Genomic DNA, 22,898 nt, shown 5'->3' on the forward strand with positions numbered 1-22,898 from the left:
GTTTGGACACGGACACTTGAGCACAGGCAACTGTTTTGAAAGAGTCTTTATGTTTAAATTCTTCTACTCACTTATTGAAAGGGTACTTCGGGATGAGAAAAGTCTTTCCAGAATGTAGGTCTGGTCTTTGGGCTCATTCTTGAGATAACAGCCAAATTTCATTTTAATCCCAGCAGGAAAGGAATGAAGACTGCCTGCCTCTACCACATAACATTTTCTGGTGGATGGGAAACATCTTTGAATAGGGAATCAGAGAGTTTGCAAGGATTGGTGAGTATTTATTTAAATTTCTGTTGTTACCTGTTCTTCAGCTGGAGAGCTGTACTGCTGCAACTCTTCCACTTCAAAGCAATTATGCCTGGCTTTGGGTGTGCATGAAAGGCTGATGCAGCGCTCGTGCTCCTGTTTTATGTGATCCATCCTTCTTTAAGAGGTGCAGTGCTTTGCCTGAGGTATGCTGAGCCAGCATTCCTTCATCCTTCCAGATGTACTGCAGTGCACTGATAATAATTATCCTGGGCAGTGTCAAATGGCAGGGAATTCCTGCTGTAAATAGGTGCAGATGTAGATATGTGATGTGAGGTATATAGATTCTTGAAAGGGCATGAGAAGAACTGATTCATATGGAGCCTGAGTTCTAAGTGCAACCAATAGATCATGGTTATTATACTGTCTATCCAGTACAACATCTCTGTATTCAGCTTTCCAGCTAAGTTTTCAAAGCTCTGGGCTCTTAGGAACTTAAACGCCACTGTCACTTCTCTCTGCCTTGACACCATCCTAAAGTGTTTGCTGGCCTGTCTCTTGGTTATCACCCATCTCATGGTTACAGGTTTTACCCAGGTAAAAGTGTGACTCTGTGGATTCCTTAATATTTTTCTGTAATTATTAACACCAGAGTGTCCTCTTAAGTACCCTTATTCAATTATCTCTTTTTAACATAAGTGAAAGTCCAGAACATCTAATTCAACAAAGCAGATTCTGAACTCAGTGTACTCTGTCTCTGGTCTGCCCTGGATTATTATTTTCTGAATGTATACCTGTTGTGTCACTTTTACATTTTCTGCAATGCAGAAGAAGACTCCAGCATCCATTTCCAGTCAAAGTCTAATACAAGACTTCGACCCAAAAGGTTTTAACTGTAAGAAAGTGATCAGAGGTCTAATCCAAACACAACAGGGCTTTTGATTTTACTGCATCCTTGTGTTCAAAGATTATTGTGACAATTTTGACTCCATTTTCAAATTCTTCAATACTTTGTGTTAATACAAGAATCCGGAGTTAAATCTGCCATTCAGTTTTGGATAGTTAAGCAATCTTTTCCACTCATAATCCCAGTTTATCTGTTTTGGTTTAGTTTGCTATTTAAACTATCCTCAATATGTAAGTCTATTTCTTAAACTGAATGTTTTTCAGTAAAGGAAAATGAAGTCTTTCCAGGCTGTGGATTCCCAAGTTACCCTACCTTTCACAAAAACCCTTCTTCACTCTATGACAACAAGGTATGCTTCCTAAAATTCACAGTTTCTATAGCAGAAAGCAGAAATTATCTACCTGACCTTTGATTAGACTAAGATAAAAGGCATAGAATTTGTGGAGCCCATAATTGTAAACAACATATTATTAGAAGACTTTATAATTCAGTATGAGCTAATAATTTCTTGAATACTTGGACAAGAAAGAAAATCTCAGTACCTAGAAGCTGAATATGACTTTTCATATTTCTGAATGAAATTAAGTTCCCAAATTCAATTTCATCTGGTGCAAACTATTCCACTTAATGCTAAAGATGCATTTTTAATGGAAGTGGTTGTCAAAACAATGACACAAATTGATGTGTAAATCCCACAGAGAAAGTGAGGATCACATCAGTGCTCCTCAAGAAGTCATTGCAAGCCTCACAAAATCTAACTCCTACCTGTGTTTGAGAGGTTTTCACCTCTCTGCAAATTCAGGTTTCTGCCTCACAGCAGTGACCTGACCATCAGCCCCTTTCATTGGAACAGTCCCACTTTGTAAGAAATACTTAAATATTCATGGAGCCAGCTGGTGAGAGAAAAACAATGCTCTAGTCTGATGGTTCAGTAACCCTCCTGGGGAGGGTGGAGGTGTTAGTCCCACTCCCAGTGAATGTGTAATTATTTATACGAAGTAGAACAGTGTAAACAGGAGAAGCGACAAGTCCCGTCTCCCAAAAAGTTTCCTTGCAGAAATGGAGAAGTCTAAAGAAACAATAATGCATTTGCCAGAAATCTGCCAGGTATAGTTAACAACGGTTTAAACAAACTCTAAAAATAATTTACAGATTATTCCTGAAATAGCTAAGCTGTTGGATATTCTTCCACATCTCTGAGACAGACCTTGTTTCTCATATTAAGTGAACAGACCTTTCATCCTCCAAAGCAAAACAGCTCTTAAAAATAGAAATCATTCAGAACATATTTTAAGAACTTAGCATCTCATAACATCATACCTCCAGCCTTGCTTCTATTGACATCAATGGAAGGAAAAGCAGTATTTATATGTCCCACAAGCAGATCTGTCTCTTGGAGAATGCTGCTCTATAATGGTTTGTGTCTGACAGGAATAAAGAACTCTTGAGATCTGCCAGCCAGTTGACTAACCATGACTATAAGGAGCTCCAGCAGTAATGTTTGTGCAGAGTCCTGCCGAAAGCATCATGCAAAGCATGGTTCTTCAGCCCAAATGGGTTTTCATTGGACCAGCTAAAAGACAGACAATGTTTCAGGCAACAACTTCTCCTTCAGGGCTAAGGCAGAAGGAGCAAGTTTTAAGTTATGTGTAGGCTGAGGAGAACTGCTCTCACGTTATCTCAATTTGTGAATTAGACAGCGTGTCACAATCTTCTTACAGTTTATATGAGTTTCCATTAGAGAACTCAAAAAAACATGGACGGTTGTAGTGCATATGCCTGACCTACAGACACCCGGCTTGACAAAAATGGCATCAGGAATTAGAAATTCACCACCTCTGCCTTTAAAAAATGAGTAAAAAACCCCAAGAGGTTTAAGCTTTAGTCATCAAAACCAGAGCTGCCCGAAAATTGTTTTTAAAGCTCAGCTGTAAACAGTGTTGTAATACTTCATATTACAGTAAGCATAGTCATATCCCTTTTGTTAGTCATATGTTTTGCCAATAAAATGACTTTCATAAAACAAAAAAAAATCATAGTGTGGAAGGCCTTTCAGAGGACTGTATAATTAAAGCACAGTAGTTTCTGACGTCTGGAAAGAAATTCTTGACTGAAGAGCAATAAATGACCTGTAACCTTTAAAAAATATTTTCAGATGAAATATTTTCAAAGAAAATTTTGAATGAAAGCTGCTGCAAAAGCAGAGAAGACTGTCTTGAAACTCAGAGATGGATGGGACAGAGCAGATTTCTGCATCTACACATCTTATATAAAAGCTGTAAAAACCAAGCAGCTGTCAGCAAGAGGTAAGAATGATACCGTGATGAATGCTCAAAAGTTAAGGAGTTAAACATTACATAGGCTCTGGCAGATAAAAAGAGAATGACCAAGCAGCAAGTACTGCATCAAATCTAGTATATGCAGCTGATGCTTGCAAAGTACAATAATATGTCCATACAGATTTTTAGTTAAAGATGAACAAAACTTAGACTATCACAACAAATTAAAAAGTTGTAGTATTTCTAAAGCTATAGCAAGGAAATGCAGAATTTTTGAATCTGCTGGCATTTTTCCCATGTGGTGCAGGTCAGCATCTCAGGCCTCTTTCTTCAGGAAGAAATCTAATAGTGTCAAAGTGAGATTGAGGCAGTGGTAGTGGTCATAAAGCTGGATGCTAACACTACATTGCTATTGAAATTCAGTGTGAAGCTGGTATACAACTCTAACTGGTATCTTCCAAATATGCTCCAATACCTCTCCACTCAATTCCTTGAGGCAGGGACACACAATTTACCCAGTGTTGCAGGGAAGAAAGGGAGGCACAATTGTGTACATGTATTCTGACTATAGTGCACATTTGGCATGTGGACAAAACTAAATGCAGACATTACAATATGTACAGAAACGCTGTGAGCAAGTGCTGTGGATGTCTGAATTTTTGAAGGAAGCAGCATTTCTCTGTTCCACTCGCTGCTCTGCTGCGTTCACCACAGCACCAGCCACAAAACCCAGCCCAGGAACCAGACTTTGGGTCAATGGGATAAGTGACCTTGGCCTTGGAAAATGAGTGCAGTGATCCTAGCTGAGGCTGAGGTGTCCTTCAGACTGGGGTGTCCTGCAGGCTGTCCCTGGCCACGTGCTCACAGGAAACAAGCTGCTCTCCTGGCCCAGGATGTGCAGGCAGTGCAGATGTAAAGCTTTGTGCAGGTTTAGTTTATAGCTGCCTGTCCTTGGGTGTCTGATCTGGGTTTTCATGACTTCCTAACTCTGTCCAGCCCTGCTCCTGCCCCTGGGCTGTGGCATGCTGAGTGTAACCTGTCTCCTTGCCTCAGCTCTTCCTCTGGTGGTGGTCGAGGGGGTAAGGCTGGGATGGTGGCACTGCACAGCGGGAAGCAGGAGGCTGGGATCCCTGGGGAACTGTGGCTGTGCAGCTGTAGGGGGTGGGTTGATGAAGGTTTTGCATGGTAGCTCAGAGACCTCTGAAGCCCGGCACCTCTGCATCATTTTTGTCTTTCCCGTTCAGTCTGTGGGTGTCACATGAATTCTCTGTAGGTTTAAGATAACTCTTAACTGAGCATTGGTGAGAACACTGCACTGTAACACCAGCTGGACCAGAGAATTACTGCCCCCAGTAGTCAAAGCTGAGCAACAGTTTACAACTATGTTATTTTATTATGTTGACAGCTAGTCCTAAAGCAACTGATACTTTTGCAACTTGATCTCTTCATGGAAGTAATTAAAGGAACGTGAGAATTTTCAAGAAAATTCAGTTAAGGGATAATGTGGAAAGTTCTATTTTCCGCATTACATTCCTCTTTCTTCTATTATGTTCCCACCATAAAATAAAAATCTTTGAATATACAATTATGAGTGAGGTATAAAATTAAATATTTAGCATCTGTATACCCTGGAGATGGTTGTCCTTCCTACCTATAAAGAGCCGTATGAAAGCCCCAGAGTTCTTTTGTAATTTGTGTAAGAGGAATGTAAACATGTCACTGAAACGCACCCTGCTGAAACCTTCTGAAGTGTGTTGTAGATGAGAAAACTCCCTGTCATGTGAAGTCTTTCTATTTTTACCATGTCACTAGGAAGGGTCACTGTTTACTGTATTAGCTATAACCTAATGAGATGTGTCCCATGGCAAATCCAGGACTGGAATTGCTGGACAGGTTGTGGTGGTTCTATTATTAGAAACCTGTTACATTTGACATTGAGCATGAGAGATGGGGCTTGTACTGCAGAACATTTCCTATACTCCTGAGAGTAAATCCCAGCAGTTGTTACCAGAAGAGATGCTGAAGCCTCTGAGTTCTCATTGATTGGACATGCAAGTCAATCACTCATGTTGAGATACACAAAACCTGTTGACAAAAAAATTATGACTGATATCCTAAGAAAACAATGAAAAATCTAATGACAAAAACAGTAAATCTTGCTATTGCCAGAGCATATTCCTTAGAGACCAGAATTTCACTCTCAAAGGGTATTTTGTATCTAGAGGCTGTGTTGACTTAGTTTATATAATGTGTCTGAAACATCCAGAAAAGCTTTACCTATAGCTGGGCTGTGTGAGGAAATAAATGCATTCAGTTTTCAATGGCATGTCAGAATAAAATATGTTATTACTGGATTTAACTGAATGTACAAGCATGATTGCATGCTGCCACATTTTGACCATATTTCCAGTGGGATGTAGAGTTGTTTACTCTTTAGTGCTAATACAACCAACTGTATAAGACAGGAAGACTGCTGAAAGGCCACAGGCAGTAGGGAAGTCACCTGTGTGTCCTGCCTGTGTGGCAGCAGCACATGTGGCTACACAGGGCTGCACAAGCCTCAGGCAGGGCACTGGTGTGGCACTGACACAGGGAGCAGCGTCCTGTGTGCAGCATGGACAGCCCTACTGGCTGCTCCACCTTGGTTCCTCTCAGAGAGCTTCCACCCACATTCAAGGCAGTTGTCAGTGCTCAGCTTGCATAGAATGAGTCAGATCTGAAGAAATTTGGCTTCAGGCTTGAAATTTGTAAAAGAAACAGAGGAGATAGTGAAGTTGGGTGAAAAAGTGGGAAGAAATAAATGAAAGGAAGAAAGTAGTAAAGAGAGTTGGGAACACTTTGATGAGATGCTACATCTGCATCCATACAATGAGGCTGCTGACTTTCACAGCTTGTGCCCACACAAGATGTAAGGATCACTGGGCAGCTTGCACAGGGAGTCATAATACTGTAAAAAATTTTTCCATATGTTGGTGTTAAATAAGAAAAGAATGGACCAGGCTGGATTATATCCCAACTTTGACAAGGGCTGTGGACATCACCTGACAGCCTCAGAGCAGCTCTGGATTGTGGCTGTGCCCAGAAGAGACTTATTTGAAAAATGAACAGTGCACAGAAATGCAGAGCTGTCTCGAGGGTGCTGTATGATCTTTGGCAGTAGGTTGGGAGTGAAGTGTCACTGGCCAAAATGAATGGGAGTTCCCCAGGAAAGCTTGAAGGTCATGGCAAGGCAAGAGCTGGTGTCTGTGTCTGTCACTGAGAGGATGAGTGTCAGCTCTGCCCTACAAACAGCATAGCCAGTCCAACAGCTCCTGCAGTAAGCTATGCAGGAGTTTGAATCATAAAGCACACAGGGATTGAATCATAGTGCTGTTACAATACTCCAGTTAACACTGCAATGTTAGAGCCAAGAAGGGGACTGCAGTATTTCAGAAAGTACATTTTAATGCCTAAGCTGTTGAAAACTGTAGCATGAAATATATGTGCATTATTTGACATCAGCTGGGAACAGGGTAGGCGGGTTCTATGAACATGGGTCAGTCGGAAACCTGAGTAGCAGAGTAAGAGAGTTGTTCCCATCCAGCAGGCAACATGCTGGCAGTGGCAGGGTGGTCATGGCATTGTGCCAGCCAGGTGTGTGCCCCATGGCTACCTTGGGCTTTACCAGAGCTCATCCATCTCACTTGTTCTGGGCCAGGAAGGAGCCGTTTCTGAACTGATGACTTTCAACTGCTCAACTTTGAAAGGTGAAATCCTGCATAGGAAGATACTTTCAGATTTTTTTTTTTTTAATTTCTTGCCTGTTTTGTTTCTTTGCTTGCTTATCACACTGGTTTTAAACTAATATATGTCTAATAGGTATGTTAATCTGCATCTGCTGTGGTATGCACATGATAAATGAAACTGATCAAATGAACTTATTTTAGTCAATATATTTAAATAAAAAGTCAACATGGCAAGATGCATACTTCTCCCTCCGACTAACTTATGTTCACTTTAAGTTCCAGGAACGTCTAAGAGGGTGGCATCATCCCCTTCGAAATATTTTTTCCCTATTGAATTATAACAGCCAGCAGCTGCCTCTAAGGCATTTTGTTTTGCCAGACAGCGAGGCTCTCTGTGCCAGCTTCTCCCTGAGAGTGTTCTATGGATGGGGGGGCATCCCTTCCAAACCAGCCCAGGAGACAGCAGCGGTGCCCAGTGGAGGTGCTGCAAAGGGCAGCTGTGCCAGGGCGGGCGGGGCGGAGGCGCCTGCCGGGGGCTCCTGTGCTCCCTCCTGTGCGCTGCAGATGAGAAATGCAGCGCCGGCTCCCATGGAGAGAGGACGTGTCCGTGCCGGTGCCGTCCAGCCGCTCTCCGCCCTCGGCCCCGGCCGTGCCCGCGCCGGCAGCGCTTCTGCGGCTCCTCCTGGCGGCCCGGAGCCCCGGGCCCTGCCCCGGCCCCACGGCACTGCCCCGGGCCGGCCCCGGCCCCACGGCACTGCCCCGGGCCCACGGCACTGCCCCGGCCCCACGGCACTGCCCCGGGCCGGCCCCTGCCCCTGCCCCGGCCCCGGCCCCACGGCACTGCCCCGGGCCCACGGCACTGCCCCGGCCCCACGGCACTGCCCCGGGCCGGCCCCTGCCCCTGCCCCGGCCCCGGCCCCACGGCACTGCCCCGGGCCCACGGCACTGCCCCGGCCCCACGGCACTGCCCCGGGCCGGCCCCTGCCCCTGCCCCGGCCCCGGCCCCACGGCACTGCCCCGGGCCCACGGCACTGCCCCGGCCCCACGGCACTGCCCCGGGCCGGCCCCTGCCCCTGCCCCGGCCCCGGCCCCACGGCACTGCCCCGGGCCCACGGCACTGCCCCGGCCCCGGCCCCACGGCACTGCCCCGGGCCGGCCCCGGCCCCACGGCACTGCCCCGGCCCCACGGCACTGCCCCGGCCCCACGGCACTGCCCCGGGCCGGCCCCTGCCCCACGGCACTGCCCCGGCCCCGGCCCCACGGCACTGCCCCGGCCCCACGGCACTGCCCCGGGCCGGCCCCGGCCCCACGGCACTGCCCCGGGCCGGCCCCTGCCCCTGCTCCGGCCCCACGGCACTGCCCCGGGCCCACGGCACTGCCCCGGGCCGGCCCCGGCCGCAGAGCCACTGCGGCCCCACCGCTGCAACTTCATCACCGCACACACCGCTCTGCTCCTGTTCATCCGTGTGCATGCGCTGGGGCAGATTAAAGCAGTCTGAATTTTCCGATGGGTTTCAGTGCATGTGAATAATTTGCTTTGCCTTGTTCATTTCAAGCTGGTGAAATTGAGGATTCGATCCAACTCAGACCTCAGAGCACTGAAGACACGGAAATCAGCTGTAATAAACTTTCTAATACATTTGAATCATTAGAAAGCAGGCATTCTTTATCTGTGCAGAACACACTGAGGATTTTTTTTTTCTGTGTATGTTGTGAGGGTTTACAACAAGGTATTTATCCATCATAATCATACATACTCATTTAAACGTGGTTCTTATTTAATACATAAACATTACTTTCCTAGAACTAATTTTTATGTATCTACCTCCCACTGGAAGTCCTTTTTAGGTCCTGGAGAGTCATAAAAGGGGTCTCTGGCGGTTGTATTCACTGAATGCTTTGATATTAAAGGTGACTTTTCCTTGAACTTTTTCTTTGGGCATGTGCTGTTATGTCTTTGTTACATGACTTGCAAAAAACACTGTAGTCCTTTTTATCTGTTTCTCTACTGGTTCCAGCCATGTTTATCCTCCTGTGGTCATATTTTTACATCCATTTATCTTTTTCTTTTTTTGTCATTTAGTCTTTAAGCTCTATCCAGCAACTTCAGGGAAATTGAAAATTTCTGTTTTCTATATAATTTATCATTGATGGCTGAGTTAGAAAATGAAGGTTTGCTTTCTTAAAACTAGTAAGACCAAATCTTGTCTAGGAAACTCCCGCTGGTTGACCTCAGTGTCCTCCACAGGTCTGCTGGGCACAGACTAATGTTGCAAAACTTTCTTCTGAACAGCAGGCCTGAGCCTCTTTATTCTGAGGTTCACTGGGCACAGCGGGCAGGCAGGGCTGTCACTGCCTGCTTCTCAGGCTGCTTTGACTCGTGTGCGGGAGCTGCCCTGCTGGGAGCATGTGGCTCCGTGCCACGGATGGGCTGGTGCAGCGCAGAGATGTGCTGTGCCACACTGCATTCCTGCTGCATCCTCTGGGCCAGTACGGCACACAGCGACGTGGTCAGGGAATAGGAGGGGAAAAGAACTTTTCACAAGTCAGAATTATTCTCCAGCCTGTTTGAGTCTTCTGGGCAAAATGCCCAGGGAAGAGAATTGAGTCTGGTGCTTGTTTGTGAATTTAGCTCAGGAATCACTTGTGAAAGGAACCGTGCTAGTGCTGACCTATTAGAGTGCACATGGGAAGTTGTCACCTGAGAGACTTCATTTAGCAGCCTGTTTGTTGCAGATTGTTTCATTCATTAGTTTGTAGGGGACTGAAACGGCTTTTGAAACAAAGAGTATTGAGTAGTAAGTTGGAAGTCACTCATGTCTAGGACATACCTGGCAGTGTTGCCCTGACACTGAAACTAGAAATCCTGACAATTCCAGAGCCTGAAAAATCATAATTATTTTTTGGCTCTATGTGCATATTTGGCTAATGAATAACATTCCTTGGGGTTATTTAAAAGCATCAATGAAGTGTGTTGGAAACTGTTAGGGGAACATCAAGTACTTTCCACAGAGAACTTGCACTCCAAGCCACAAGTGCTTTAAAGGGGAGAGGGCCAGATTCACTGTGGGTCTTCAGTAACTCTGCTTGGAGAAAGTCACCGTGACTTTCAGAAGAGAAAGCAGTGATTACTTCACTTTGATTACTTCACTTGGTAATATTTGTAAGTCCACCAGTTCATTTGCTTTGTGCAAACCCATGTAAGAATCTGCCAGTAAAGTCAAAATCAATACATCTTTTAAACTCTGTGAGGTCTGTGAGGTTAATTTTACCTTTTTTTTTCCCTCCTTTAATAAGGAAGAGTTTAAAATGTCTTTTGGTAACAGCTGGAGACCTCAACCAAAGTATATAGGGCACCACCAACTTTTTCATGTATGTAATTCAGCCTTATGCCTGAATACAAAAATATACTCAATACAGATTAACTGTAATGGAGGTGTCTACTATTTGCCATTCATAATATCAATTCACTATATTCTTTGGAATAATGGTCGTCTCAGTAGAAGCAGATCTGAAAATACACCGGCTGTATATTCCCTCTGAGGTGATAGGGCTGCCGAGTGCTAAGCTAGCTGGGACTTCAAATAATAGTAATTTAACAACCTGAATATTGCATTTTGAGCAGGTTTCCCACTCTTGTATAGTCTCTTGTATAGTTTCCCACTCTCTATAGTCTCTATATTTTGCTCTTTGTTTTGTATTAAAATTTTTCAGACGATGCCACAAGAGTGCTCTAAAGTGCTCCAGCTGAGGAGGGAATGGGAGCCTCGGGTGTTAGAGTGTAGGACACTGCCTTAGGGCTGCATGGCAGGAGCTGCTGTGCCAGACTCTTGCTGGCAGCATTTTCCTGGCACTGTCTGCTCATTAGGGCTCTGCTTCTATAGCACATTTAAACACAAGGAAAAGTTCACCCCACCAATGAACAAAGATAATCATACACTGCTATTAAAGTTAAACGTGCTTATGAGCTAAGTTTTGGATAATGTGAAATGCTGCCTGTGTGTACAAAGCTATCAGAGAAGCTGCCCCAGGGACCTGTTTACCTTTTCCTCATTATTTGTGTTATTTCTGAGGGCTACAGATACTGCTGCTTGTTATCCACTCCACTGACATTTCCTAGTTGTCTTTCCAAGTGCTGCTAAGAAGAAAAGCTGAGATTTTGGAACACTAGTGAGTGCCAATGATTGAATTTCATAGCCCCAGGCTGTGGATGGGGAGAGCCCAGCATATAAAGGGGGGAAAAAAATCCAGGATTTTTTTCTTGTACATGTGGCATTGCCCAGTTTCTCTGGACAGCAGAGGAGAGTGAGAGAGAATAGACATTTTCTAGCAAACAGAGTATAATATTGAAAAGTATGCTTAACACCAAAAATGAAAGAAAACTATTTTCATGTTTTATCAGTCAGGAGGGACAGGAAAGGATTAGACCTTTGAGGCAAGAGAGACTCAAATTAGAAAACTCTATAAAATTACTTACTCTCCAAAAAGATTGTGTGACATGGTTGTTTTGCTTCTGTAAAGCATGCATCATGTACCCAAAGGCTGTGCTCCCTGGCAAAAGAAGTATTTCCAGCTCCCCACTCGCAGATGTGTATTGCCACTCTTGATAAGAAATCTGCCTTGTAGTGGAGGGTTTCTGATGCAGAAAGTGCATCTGTAGTGTCTGCCCCAAAGGCAAGCCAAGATTTAGCCTTAGCATTAATACTGATTTGCTCTACATTTTTACCAGCTTTTAATTTTTAAAGAGTTTCATCTCCACTTGCAGATCCTGCAAACCTTACATGATCCTATGGTGAGAGTAAAATCTGAAGGTAATTCTTGTGTTTCAGATGCTCCTTTCTTCCTCCTCTAATACAGTCCTGACTTTTAGGGTCATTTATCAGGGAAGTGATGTCATGGTAACAAAATATAGATTGCCTTCAGACTTCCAGTAGATTATCAGAGTAACTATGGATCCACCACAGCTGAAGGTTGAGGTACTGACCTCAATAAATTACCTGTCCTAGCAGCTGCAACTTTTGTTGCCTACCATTCTGCTCAGTGTTTTGCCATCTTCACTGGCTTCATCAGTTTTGTGGTTTTCCTCCATCACATTCATGTCCAGCAGTCAGATCCAGAGTTTACTGATAACATTATGAAAACCCTTAAGTGTTAACAGGAGGATGCAGTCTTGTTTGGAAGCATTTGTTTATTTGCAGGATGTAGTCTCTTGAAGCATCTGCTTCCAAGAGGACAATGGAGTTTTTTGCTGGGGTCATCAAATTCTTGAAGTCATTGCCACATTTCAAATAGGATGTACAAAGTCTGCAAATAAAAATCTCAAGAATTTTAGAATTTTAGAAGGAATGCTGCAGACCTCAACTGGAAGATCCTAGTTTTCCATTCTGTTCAGTCTTTTCACAGTATCAGGGGGAGCCTGCCATTATGTGGGATACATCCTGTCCTGCTGAATTTTGACAGGAAAGGCTTAAGGCAGATACTTTATGTAATTGCAGTTCACTGAGTGCTTTTTGGTGCCTGACTTGGACTGAAAACAGTATTTTGCCATCCTACTCTGCCAAATGGGAAACTTTGCTTGATGCCAAATAGACCTCTTCGTTTTGCAGTCAATATTTTGCTGTGATTCTTGACATTGCTATTGCTACCAATTTCATGATTTTTCAGTGAGCACTGTAGGCTGAACACTGATCTTCTAATACTTAGATACTAATGTAGCAGGGATGTCTATCATTAATTAGTTAGCAGAGAACTAAAATGGCAAAGAATGCTATTTTATTGCTTTAAAATATAAAGGACAACAAAATGGCAATGATACTTTTGCTAGAATAGTGTTTTCAGAAATACCAACACCCCTATAGAAGAACTGAAGGTTCTTGTACTCATGCTAGCATCGCCTCTGTTTGAAGATAACTACATTCAACACATTTCTGATCCTACAGGTGTCACAGAAAATTATACTAAGAAATGAGAAAAACCTTTATAAATGCATTTCTGCAAAAATGAACTCAGAATCAACTTTATTTATAGATCACACCCCCCTTTTTTTTTCTAAAAATGCATAGTCATTACATATACAGTAGTCAGCATCCAAAAGTGTACAAAGATAAGATTTTCAAACCCTCCCAACATAACCACACAAAACTCACACTTTTTGTTCATTGCATGCACAGCCCCTTAAACATGATACCTCCTACTAAAGCGTGCTTGAACCTCTAGCAGACAGAATTGACTTGCTATAAACTCTTTCTCTGTACTATTAACCCCCAGCTACAACCACAAATCCTAAGGCATTCCCATGAAATAGCGAAGCCCCGCTTCAGAATCCTCCATGTTCTGAGTATGGCCCAAGAAGCAATTGCCCTGAAAGCAGAAGTCTGCTGGTGGTGTCTCCTTCCAGGCAACTTCGAGCAAAAGCCTGCTTTCTTTGTCTTGGTCAATAATTTATTACTGAATTCAGTGGAATGAAGCAGCATCTGTCTAAGCAAGATGTGAAAATGATTAAACTTTATTCCACACCCAGTTCCAAGACACAAGTGTCTTGAATGGAGGTCTGTGTCTTTCAGTGCATGTGACACTACCATCTTGCATCTCATCTGAGGAGAAGAGAGTAAAGTCTCAGCTGTAACTTGGGTGTTGGTTATATAGCCCTGACTCAGAGGTGTCTAACAAAAGCTAGGAATATACTTGGATATTGGGAGAATTTCTAAAGGTATAGGCCTTGACTAACAAATCACTCAAACCCTTTAATGTCTTCTTTTTTTTCCCCCTTAGCTACTGCTGCCAGTTAGAAAAGCTCTTAAAAATATGGTCCTCTTCTCAGTGGTGCTCTTTGTATCAGCCCTTCCAGTTGATGGGCAGAGTGGGTTAGCAGGATGATTATTCAGGGCTCCTTGACAGAGTACATATATGTGGTCAAAAGATCCAAGTTCAGATTTCACCCAACCATAGGACTAACTCCATGTTCCTGGTTTTGCAGAACAGGAGGGAAAAAGTTGTTTGATCAATATAATTTTATATTATCAAATGATTACATTTTTTTTTCTTAAAAGCTTCATTTATTTCAGGTCTTTTTACTCTGGTAAGAAGCAGTTTGATGTAGTTCAAAATTCCCAATGGCAACTGAGACATAATCACAGTCTTACAGACACTGATGGGAAATCCTGCTCCATTGTTTCATAGTAAGTGGAATACAATCCATAGCCAAATGAACAAGGAGGCCTCGTGGCTGTTACAATGCTCCTCAGTACAAGTTACCAGTGAGAATTTCTGAAGAAAAGCCTATGTAAGTCATGTATGTTTTCTCTTTACTCCTGACCCTTAAGCATTTAGTCAGCCTGTTTAATACTGCCTGGGTCTTGATTGCCCCCCACTTGAAGCCAGTGGAAATTTTGCCATCAGCTCCACAAGACACAGGATGTGAACATCCCAGAGTATGGCAATGACAAGGGTTTGTCCCAAGAGTTCATGATCTGGAAACGTTCATGTTCCTCTCCCTATGAGATGAGGAAAAATATAACATTCTCTCTGCTGGAGTTCAGTAATACTTCTTCTTAGCACCTGGGAGGGTCTTTGCATTTTTAAGTGCTTTACAAACATTTGCTAGTCTTCAGAGCAACCCTGCGAGGTAGGTAAGGTATATTCTCCCCATCTTACAGATGTGGAAACTGAGACACAAAGGGTCAAATTCAACCCTGGTACAATTCCAGTGTTTCACATGAATTAAAATTCATTCAAAATGAACACAGTTTAAACAACTTGCCCTAGATTACAGAACAGGTAGTGGCAAAGCAAGGATAAGAACCCAGGAGTGCCTGACTCCTCAGCTTGTTACTGGCCACTTGGTCATTTTTACTCTCATAGGCAATGAAAAATAGTTTAATCTGGGCAATTACTACAGGTATGACTTGCTTCTGTAAGGCATGTGGATGGTAATCAACTGAGTTTAGTGCAAAAATGCTCTATGAATGTGCTGCCTCAGAGTTTACTTAAACACGAAGTAAAACTTTCATACTGTCATTTTCTGTAGGTGCACTGTTGACAAAAATTTGACAAAGTGGCTGGATTCAAGAAATAAATAATAAGCGTAACACCTGGACAACTAAGCAGAACAACCATTTTAACAAAAAAACCCAACATACTTCTACTTTTAACTACATTTCTACAAGTGCAGCATGCAGATGAAACCTTTCCCTTTATTTCCAGACTGTAGATTCCAGTCTTGCTAATGAAGCTGCTCAGAGCTTCACAGATATTCTGGATAGTGACATTCAAATGAATACACTGCAGAAGAAATACTGTATCACCACAGAAAACAGAGCAATGATTACGCACCAGGTTTATCCATCTTACATGAAGATGAGCTTGAAGCTCACAGGCTACTCAGAAGTGCCCAGAAGCCAGGCTTACAGAATATTTGCCAGTGCAGATTGCAATTCTAGGCACGTGCTGAATGCAAGGGGGGGTGTCTATGCCACCAACACTCTGGGAAGTGGCCCCAGCAACAGTCACTTCACATCAGCACAGGTGTGTCAGTCTGGAGGTCAGTGCTGGCCAAACACAGAAAGACACCCAGGCATTTACAGGCCACCCCCTGTGCTCCAGTCCCCACCTTGGCTCCCATCCCCATACAGATTCTACTACAAAAGGCCTGAAAAGCCTTTTTGGTTTTTAGCGTGAGCTGTGGAATCCACAGTGTAGACCTTATGGCAGGTTATAAAAACATTATGACAGGTACTTCTGCAAGCAAGTTAGTTTTCTAGGATTTCCTTATGCATCTAGTCTGCAGGTTAGACCTCTTGTCTGAGCTCTGGACATGCTTACACATGTTTTTCAGTGGTGTACTTTCACACCAGAAAGTTATCCTGCACCCTTACAAGTCGCACAAATGCTGACTCACTTCTATGCGAGCAAATTCAAGCACTATAATTATAGATCTCTTGTTCCAATTTTAATCTTTTTATCTCAGATTTGTTCTGTCCATTGGACACAGCAAATGGAACAATTATCTATATACATGCCCTTCACTGAATAGACACAGACACTCAGGTAACATTTCCCTAGATATTCTCCACACTTACTTTACCTTTTTAATTTGTAGTCACATTTTTTTTAACAAAAAACAGACAAACAAAAATCCATTAATTAGAACTCTTAAATTCTAATCACATCTCCCTGTAGCCATTCACTCAGGATTCAGCAGCCTGCTCACAGTGGCTCAGACAGCAGTGCTTGCAACCAGCTTTTACAAATAATTCCATGAGGTGCTCAGGCCCATACACGTGCCTGAACAATTTGCCAACAGAAACTTCTGAATGAAGCAATATTCATAATATCAGAGCCAGGTACACAATCTTCATTGTGACTGGGGCTCACAGGCAACTCTTGTAACAGCAGTAAGATTCCAGTAAAATTGCAGTTGGTTGCAATCCAAACTTTATACTGTTATCTGTCATTGAGATATATATAGATGACCCTGTGTGGCCTAACTCCAAATATCAAATGTATTTTTACAAGTTAGCAACAGCCATTTTTGACATTGCCTCTTGAGATGTCCTCTACATTGTGACTGACAAGCACAAATATAATTCATTATACAGTATGCTTTAAAAGCCTGGTCTTTTACATTTGAGTTTTACTGTTTGTTTCTGAGCTGCCTTCTAGTGCTGAGGTTTGCTGTCCCCGGCCTTTCTGATTTATTTCTCAGTATTTAATTGCTGGTTGGATGTGCTAGTGCCATCTCTCAGGCAAACCCTTTCTACATAATTAGTTTGGATGAGTCATTGGGCTCTAACTACTATGCCTCTATTATTTTAACTTGAATACAGCCCATCTCAAAAATTTTTGGCCTCTTTATGCAGTTGTGGAAGTTCATAGCATGACATTGTTGCAGGTCTTGATACACTGGCTTTCTATAGTGATTTTTCAGGGTTTTCACAATATTAAAGCATGTTTCAAGAAATAAGAGTGTTGTGAACCAGCCTCCTTTCCCAGTGGTGCAGACCATTTTCTGCTTTGCTGGCAGCTAAAGAAAGCAATGCTACGTTTATGACAAAAAAAAAAAATTAGTGAAAATAGGTAAAATACTTAATTTTAGTAGTTTCCATTTTCTTTTAATGCAGGTTGGCAAATGAAAACTGAACACAGCCACTCATACAGGGCCATGCAGGTTTTTACGGCCCAACAGCAATAACTCAAGAGGCCACGGTTTGGGAACTGCTACTTCAGTTAATTCTAGTCAATCTCCTTAAAAGACCACATCTGAACTTTCCAGAAATTACATACCAGCAGAATTGTGCCTGGCAAAGAGTATATTTTTTTGTTAGGCCATTTTCATTGTTCACTAAGAATCTAAAATATTCAAACCATTATACTTAAAATGCGTTGAGATAAAAGCTAAATTGAGTGAGTGTAATTTTTCTTTTAGCTTATGCAATTCCATTGAGAAATTCTCATAAAGCTGTTACATTGGTAGAGGGCATATCAGTTATTGGGTCTGTGATGACTCTGACCCATGTTAAGGATTTGACTTCATAATCCCGGGCTACAGTCCTTCCTATATTCCCACTTCAAACAAAGGGGCCTTTGTCTTACAGAAGATTAGGACTGGACTCAAAACATTGTCTTGGGATTCAGATGCCATGTCCACAAATATGGGAAAGACCCAAGCATAAATACACTTCTACAACAGGAGCTGAGTAAAACAGCTCCTACACTATTATGCAGTCTGACACAAGGGCTTCCTAAGGAAACCGCCCTTCTTTTGACAATGGGTTACACAAGGAGTTTCTCACTTGAACTTCGATTTGTAAACCCCTTGTGTAATATTATTGCACTTATTCTGTCAGATGAAAGCAAAATGCATCTGCCTAAAATCTGCACATGGTTTACAAAAATGTATCTGGAGAGCAAATTCAATCTGTACTTAGCTCTTTGTTGTGTGACAAGGAAAATACCTGGATTGCTCTGAAAAAGATACTGCTTTGGAAAATACCCCCTAATTCTTGTCTTTGAACTCCCCCAAAGCTTCTGAAAGACTTCAGCACATCCAGCTGCAGCCACAGCTAATCAGAATAGGAAAAAGTTCATCAGAAAAATTTTCATCAGAATGATGAAAAAGGGCCAGTATCCAGTACTTGCAGAGCCAGATTTTAGGTGCTGAACTCAGATTCAGCAGTATCTTATTCTGCAACTAATTTTAGGATGTTAAATCTGACAGTGCTCTAATTAAAGAGCAGTAGAAACTAGTTCCATGTAGTTTTTTAAAAGATCTAGAATGAGATCTCATGCATCAGTTACTCTCTTTACATCCACAGAACTCCCACCAAGCTTGGCAGGGGTTTATAGAAAGTCTGGCATCTCACTTGGACTCTAGAGGACTGATTTGGGGGTGATTTACCCAGGAAGACAAAGGGGCCCCTTAGCAACTCCCTTAGCACAACAGATGTTCCTGACATGCTGAGGGAAGAGCCATTCCATTATGCAGTGTCCTTCTTCTTCCTCTGCCCCCGTTCCAAACCAGTTTGACCCCTTTCTGGTTCAGTTATTTTACATATCCTTCTATTTTATTTTAGTATCCGAGTGGCTACACTAACCACTCACTGTCTGTCTAATTAAAGTTCCTCCATCAACTGGTAATTCTGTAATAATTCACAGCTGTTTTTCCTCTCTTTTAAATCTATTGTTCCCTGGCTGAAAAGGCTGCAAGACCTTAGAAACTATAGATAGCTATCGATTTGTTTGCATTTAAAATCCAGTATGTGGCTGCAAAGGCCTGTTACAATATCAGAGAGGAAGATAAATGTCAGTGCATAATCTGCTAGGAAATTTCACATAGGAGTTGATTAAAAGTCTGTGAGAAATCATTGCACAAATAAATGTCTCGAGGTGTATACATATATACACACATATATGTAGCTAATAAATATATAGCTAAATATATAAATATATATGTATATACAGAGCTAGTTTAGACCTAATTGTTAGTAAGTGGCATTCACCATTCATGCATTCTTCCTAGTTGCAGAGCTAAATTATTTCAGCTTATACTCTAAGCAGCAACATACCAGTAAGCATTTGCTTGCTTCCCCTGGTAACCTAGTAGTTTAAAGAGCACGAGCAGTTCTGCCATGGTCATTTTCTCCAGCAACCCTCCACGAAAGGGACCTGGCTCTTCCACAGGTGTGTTCCCCCCTGGTTTCACAGCTTCTTCAGGACATGGTGGGTCTGGTCTGAGGGTCACCAGTCTGAAGGTCATCGGCCCACGGGTCTCCAGCCCAAGGGTCACCAGTCTGAAGGTCATCGGCCCACAGGTCTCCAGCCCAAGGGTCACCGGCATGGTGGTCGCTGTCTCGAGGGTCGCCGGCCCGGTCAATCCTGCTTGCAGAGGTCTGCGACATTGAGGAACCTCCTGACTACCACGGCAAGGCAGACGGTCAGGAGCAGCATATAGCCCACCGTGCCCAGGTAGGTGGGGGCAGCCAGCGGTGCCTTGAGAAACTCAGCCAGCCCGTCCTCCACGTAGTGCACCTGGTCGTAGATGCTGAGGAAGGTGAAGATGTGGAAAAGCTGATGGCTATGCCCTACGATGTCGAAAAGCCCCGGCTGGATCCGCTCGGGGATTTTGCTGACGTTGAAGAAGGCGGCCACCAACAGCCAGAAGTAGCGGCGGTAGAAGTAGACGAAGAGCGTGGGGTTTCGTGCGCGCAGGTCGAAGAGGAGGCTCTCCAGCATGATGGGGCAGGCCATGCTGAGCGGCATGGCGAACACGAAGGTGCGCACGGCGAAGGGGTAGGCGCAGCACGCGGCGCGGCTGCGGCAGCACGCGGCCGTGCAGCCCACGGCCAGCGCCAGCGCCACGGGCAGCACCAGCACGCGGTAGGCCGCGATGGGCAGGCTGCAGTCCAGCTGCCAGCCCAGCCGCTGCTGCACGTAGCGGCTCATGGCGCCGGCGTCCAGCAGGCTCAGCCCTGGCAGCAGGTAGTAGGAGTAGGCCACGGTGCTGGCGAAGCCGTAGTAGCTGATGGAGGCGTAGTCCAGGTAGAAGAAGGTGGCGCGGAGGCGCGGGGAGAGGCAGCTGAAGAGATGGGCCGTGCAGCTCATGGCGAAGGTGAGCAGCACCCCCGAGGCGTAGCACCAGAGGGGCAGCAGGGCCGGGTGGTGGAAGGGCACGTCCCCGGCGCCCCGCAGCAGCAGCAGCCGCCCGAAGCGGCTGAGGAAGAGCAGCAGCGGGATGAAGTGGGTCCAGAAGTTGAGGGTCTCGTTGGTGGGCTGCAGCACCGAGGCCAGGCACTCCTGCGCCGAGCAGTGCAGCCGCCGGTAGCCCGAGAGGATGAAGCACTCCACGAAGTCCTCGGGCACCTCGTCCCACCGCAGCAGGGCGGCAGGGCGAGGCTGCGGCGGCGGCGCCGCCTCCTTCTTGTCCCCCTCGCCCGCCGGCATGCTGCCGCTGCCCCGGCCGGCCCCGGGCCCGCCGCCTCGCCGCCGACCGGGCGAGGCAGAGCCGCTGCGCCCGCAGCCGCCGGCGAAGGATCCGCGGTAGCTCTGCGCCTCTCCGCCCCCGCCGCCGCCCCCGGCAGCATCACTCATTGCAGCACGGGCAGTGGCGGCACCGCCGCGGCTCCTCCCGCCCCGCCGCCCGGCATCGCGGTAACTGGAAACCGGCGGCGCATCCAGCGCTCCCGAGGAGCGGGAAGAGACGCCCCCCGCCGCCCCGGGTAGGGTTTCCCGGGCCGGGAGGCGCTGGACACCCGAGCCGCCGTTAATGATTGATGCGGCCGCAGCGGGGGGGCGGGTCCTGAGAGCCCCCGCAGCGAGGCCGGGCCGGAGCCGCGGCGCCCCTTCCCGGGCGCAAGGTCGGCTGGCACCGGCGGCCTCGGTGCGGGGCCTGCCCGCGGGGCCGCTCTGGTGTCAAAAGCACAAAGGGGGCACCGGGGCGCCCGCCCAGCCCCGAGCGCGGCTGCGCCCGCGCCTACGGCAGGAGCCGGGCGGGAGCCCCGGGAAAACGGAGATGGTCCTGCGGGGCTGGGGCATCCCCGGGGAAGTACCCCAGACAGAGGACGGGTGGCAGAGGAGTGGAGGTCTGTCGTGTGTGCGGCTGCCGTAAGGCCGCTGAGACCTGATTTTTTTGGTGAAGTTATCTCATGCAGTGAATGCAAACGTTACTTGAAGCTAAACGTTCCCGGCCGGGCTGCACGGGGTGAGCGGCACTGACACAGCACCCACCTTATCTGCGCGCTCCGAGCGGGGCGGCTGGGAGCGACACTCGGGAACGGCTGGCAGGAGCTGCTCCGTGTTGATCCTTAGACAAATCCTACACTTATTGTTGCGGTTATGCAAGCACCACAGTTACATAATCAGAATATAAAAATACGGGGAAATGCGCTGTACGGGTGTTACTGTTCCCTAAGGCATCTGAAGGAAATAGAAGGTAAGTCACTAGTGCAGGTGCAGGCAGGAGCCAGACTAAGGGATTGCTCTCTGCTGCTTCAACGTGTTTCCTTTTTGTTTGTTTTCAGATGGTCTTAAACATCCAATAGCTCTCGGTTGCCAAAAGTACGTTTTAAGTGGTGATACTCAGATACATACATGGTCACATGGTATAAACTGAGGTCAAGTGTAATTAGGACATTCTGTTCAAAGATTTTTATGAAAATCTTCTCTTAGATTGTGAATCACGACAATCTGAATAATCTTCTGAACAAGGAGGCAATCAGAAATACGTTTTTTTTAAAATTAGCAGAAAAAAAAGTCTTTACGGTGTGTTGCTGAAAGTGATTTTCAATGCATTTTTCATTCAAAAGTAGGGCAGGCTGGTGACACTGCTTATAATCTTTATAAAAATTACACAGGAGACCTGCTAAGATAATAAACATAACTGAATGGTGCTCAAAAGCCAACATAGGGAGCAAAATACTACATGAGGAGCAAAATATTAAGCAAAAGACATTTTTCAGATAGCAGTCCTAATATGCTCTGATATCCATGTGTTTTAGAGGGGGTGCCAGCTGGACTGCAGGGACACAGCAAGTGGACACTCCTTGGGGAGTGACTGACGGGGCTCTGCCTGCAGGGAGCCTCAGGAGTGAGCAGGGCCCTGCTCCTTGTGGGCTCTGCAGTGTGGGGTTTAGGGAGGGGAAAGGCTCTTGGGGATTACTGGAAACTGCACAGCCTCTGGTAGAGGTCAGGCTTCTCATAGTGCTGCTCTTCACTGGAGAGGCCACAGTCAAGAAGAGACGGGCCAGATGCTGGACTGGGTGCTGCATCCCTGTTGATGCAGGCAGTGGGGAGGGGGCTGTTCACTAGAGAATCCCTGCCCTACTCCCACCATCTCCCACATGCAGGTGCTCCTAGTAGGGCTCTGGTGGTCCTTTCTCCCAGTCCCCTATGGCAGTGACACTGCTATTTGTGGTGGTCAATGCCACTGCATGCCCTACGGTAGAGGGCCAAAGGGACCGTGATCTTCAGTCTCTCTCATCAAGGTTAGATAAGAAGGGGTGGTTGACTGAGAGCAATCAGGTTTTAGACCTGCACTAAAGAGGCTGTTGGAAAGCTACCAGCAGCTGTTGCAACAGATGGTGTCTAAAGAACGACAGCATCCACTGCTGATTGGGAACTGCTGGCCTTGCAGCAGCGGCCGGGCTCGTTAGACACGTTCTGACTTTCCTGCAGCCTCCTGATGTTCAGGGATGTGGGAGGATTTCAGCCTTTGTGCCTCAAGGAGTTCTGAGCTATGGCCTGGCTGCC

At 45.4% G+C, this 22,898-nt stretch overlaps 1 protein-coding gene and 1 long non-coding RNA gene across 2 annotated transcripts; one reads left to right on the forward strand and one right to left on the reverse strand.

Annotated features, from left to right (window-relative positions):
• On the forward strand, positions 1-1,481 carry LOC136295291 (uncharacterized). The gene is made up of 3 exons (XR_010722625.1): positions 1-82; positions 177-270; positions 1,417-1,481. It is a non-coding gene; the product is annotated as an uncharacterized lncRNA (long non-coding RNA).
• An 11,501-nt stretch (positions 1,482-12,982) lies between these two features.
• Positions 12,983-20,741, reverse strand: PAQR9 (progestin and adipoQ receptor family member 9). Its single transcript, XM_066193269.1, has one exon. The coding sequence runs from the start codon at positions 20,739-20,741 to the stop codon at positions 19,524-19,526; it is 1,218 nt and encodes a 405-aa protein (XP_066049366.1). The 3' UTR covers positions 12,983-19,523.
• Positions 20,742-22,898: the final 2,157 nt, after the last annotated feature.

This window comes from Chamaea fasciata, unplaced genomic scaffold (assembly GCF_029207755.1).
Source record: "Chamaea fasciata isolate MVZ Bird 193981 ecotype frontalis unplaced genomic scaffold, bChaFas1.0.hap1 SCAF_11, whole genome shotgun sequence".
Taxonomy (NCBI): domain Eukaryota; kingdom Metazoa; phylum Chordata; class Aves; order Passeriformes; family Sylviidae; genus Chamaea; species Chamaea fasciata.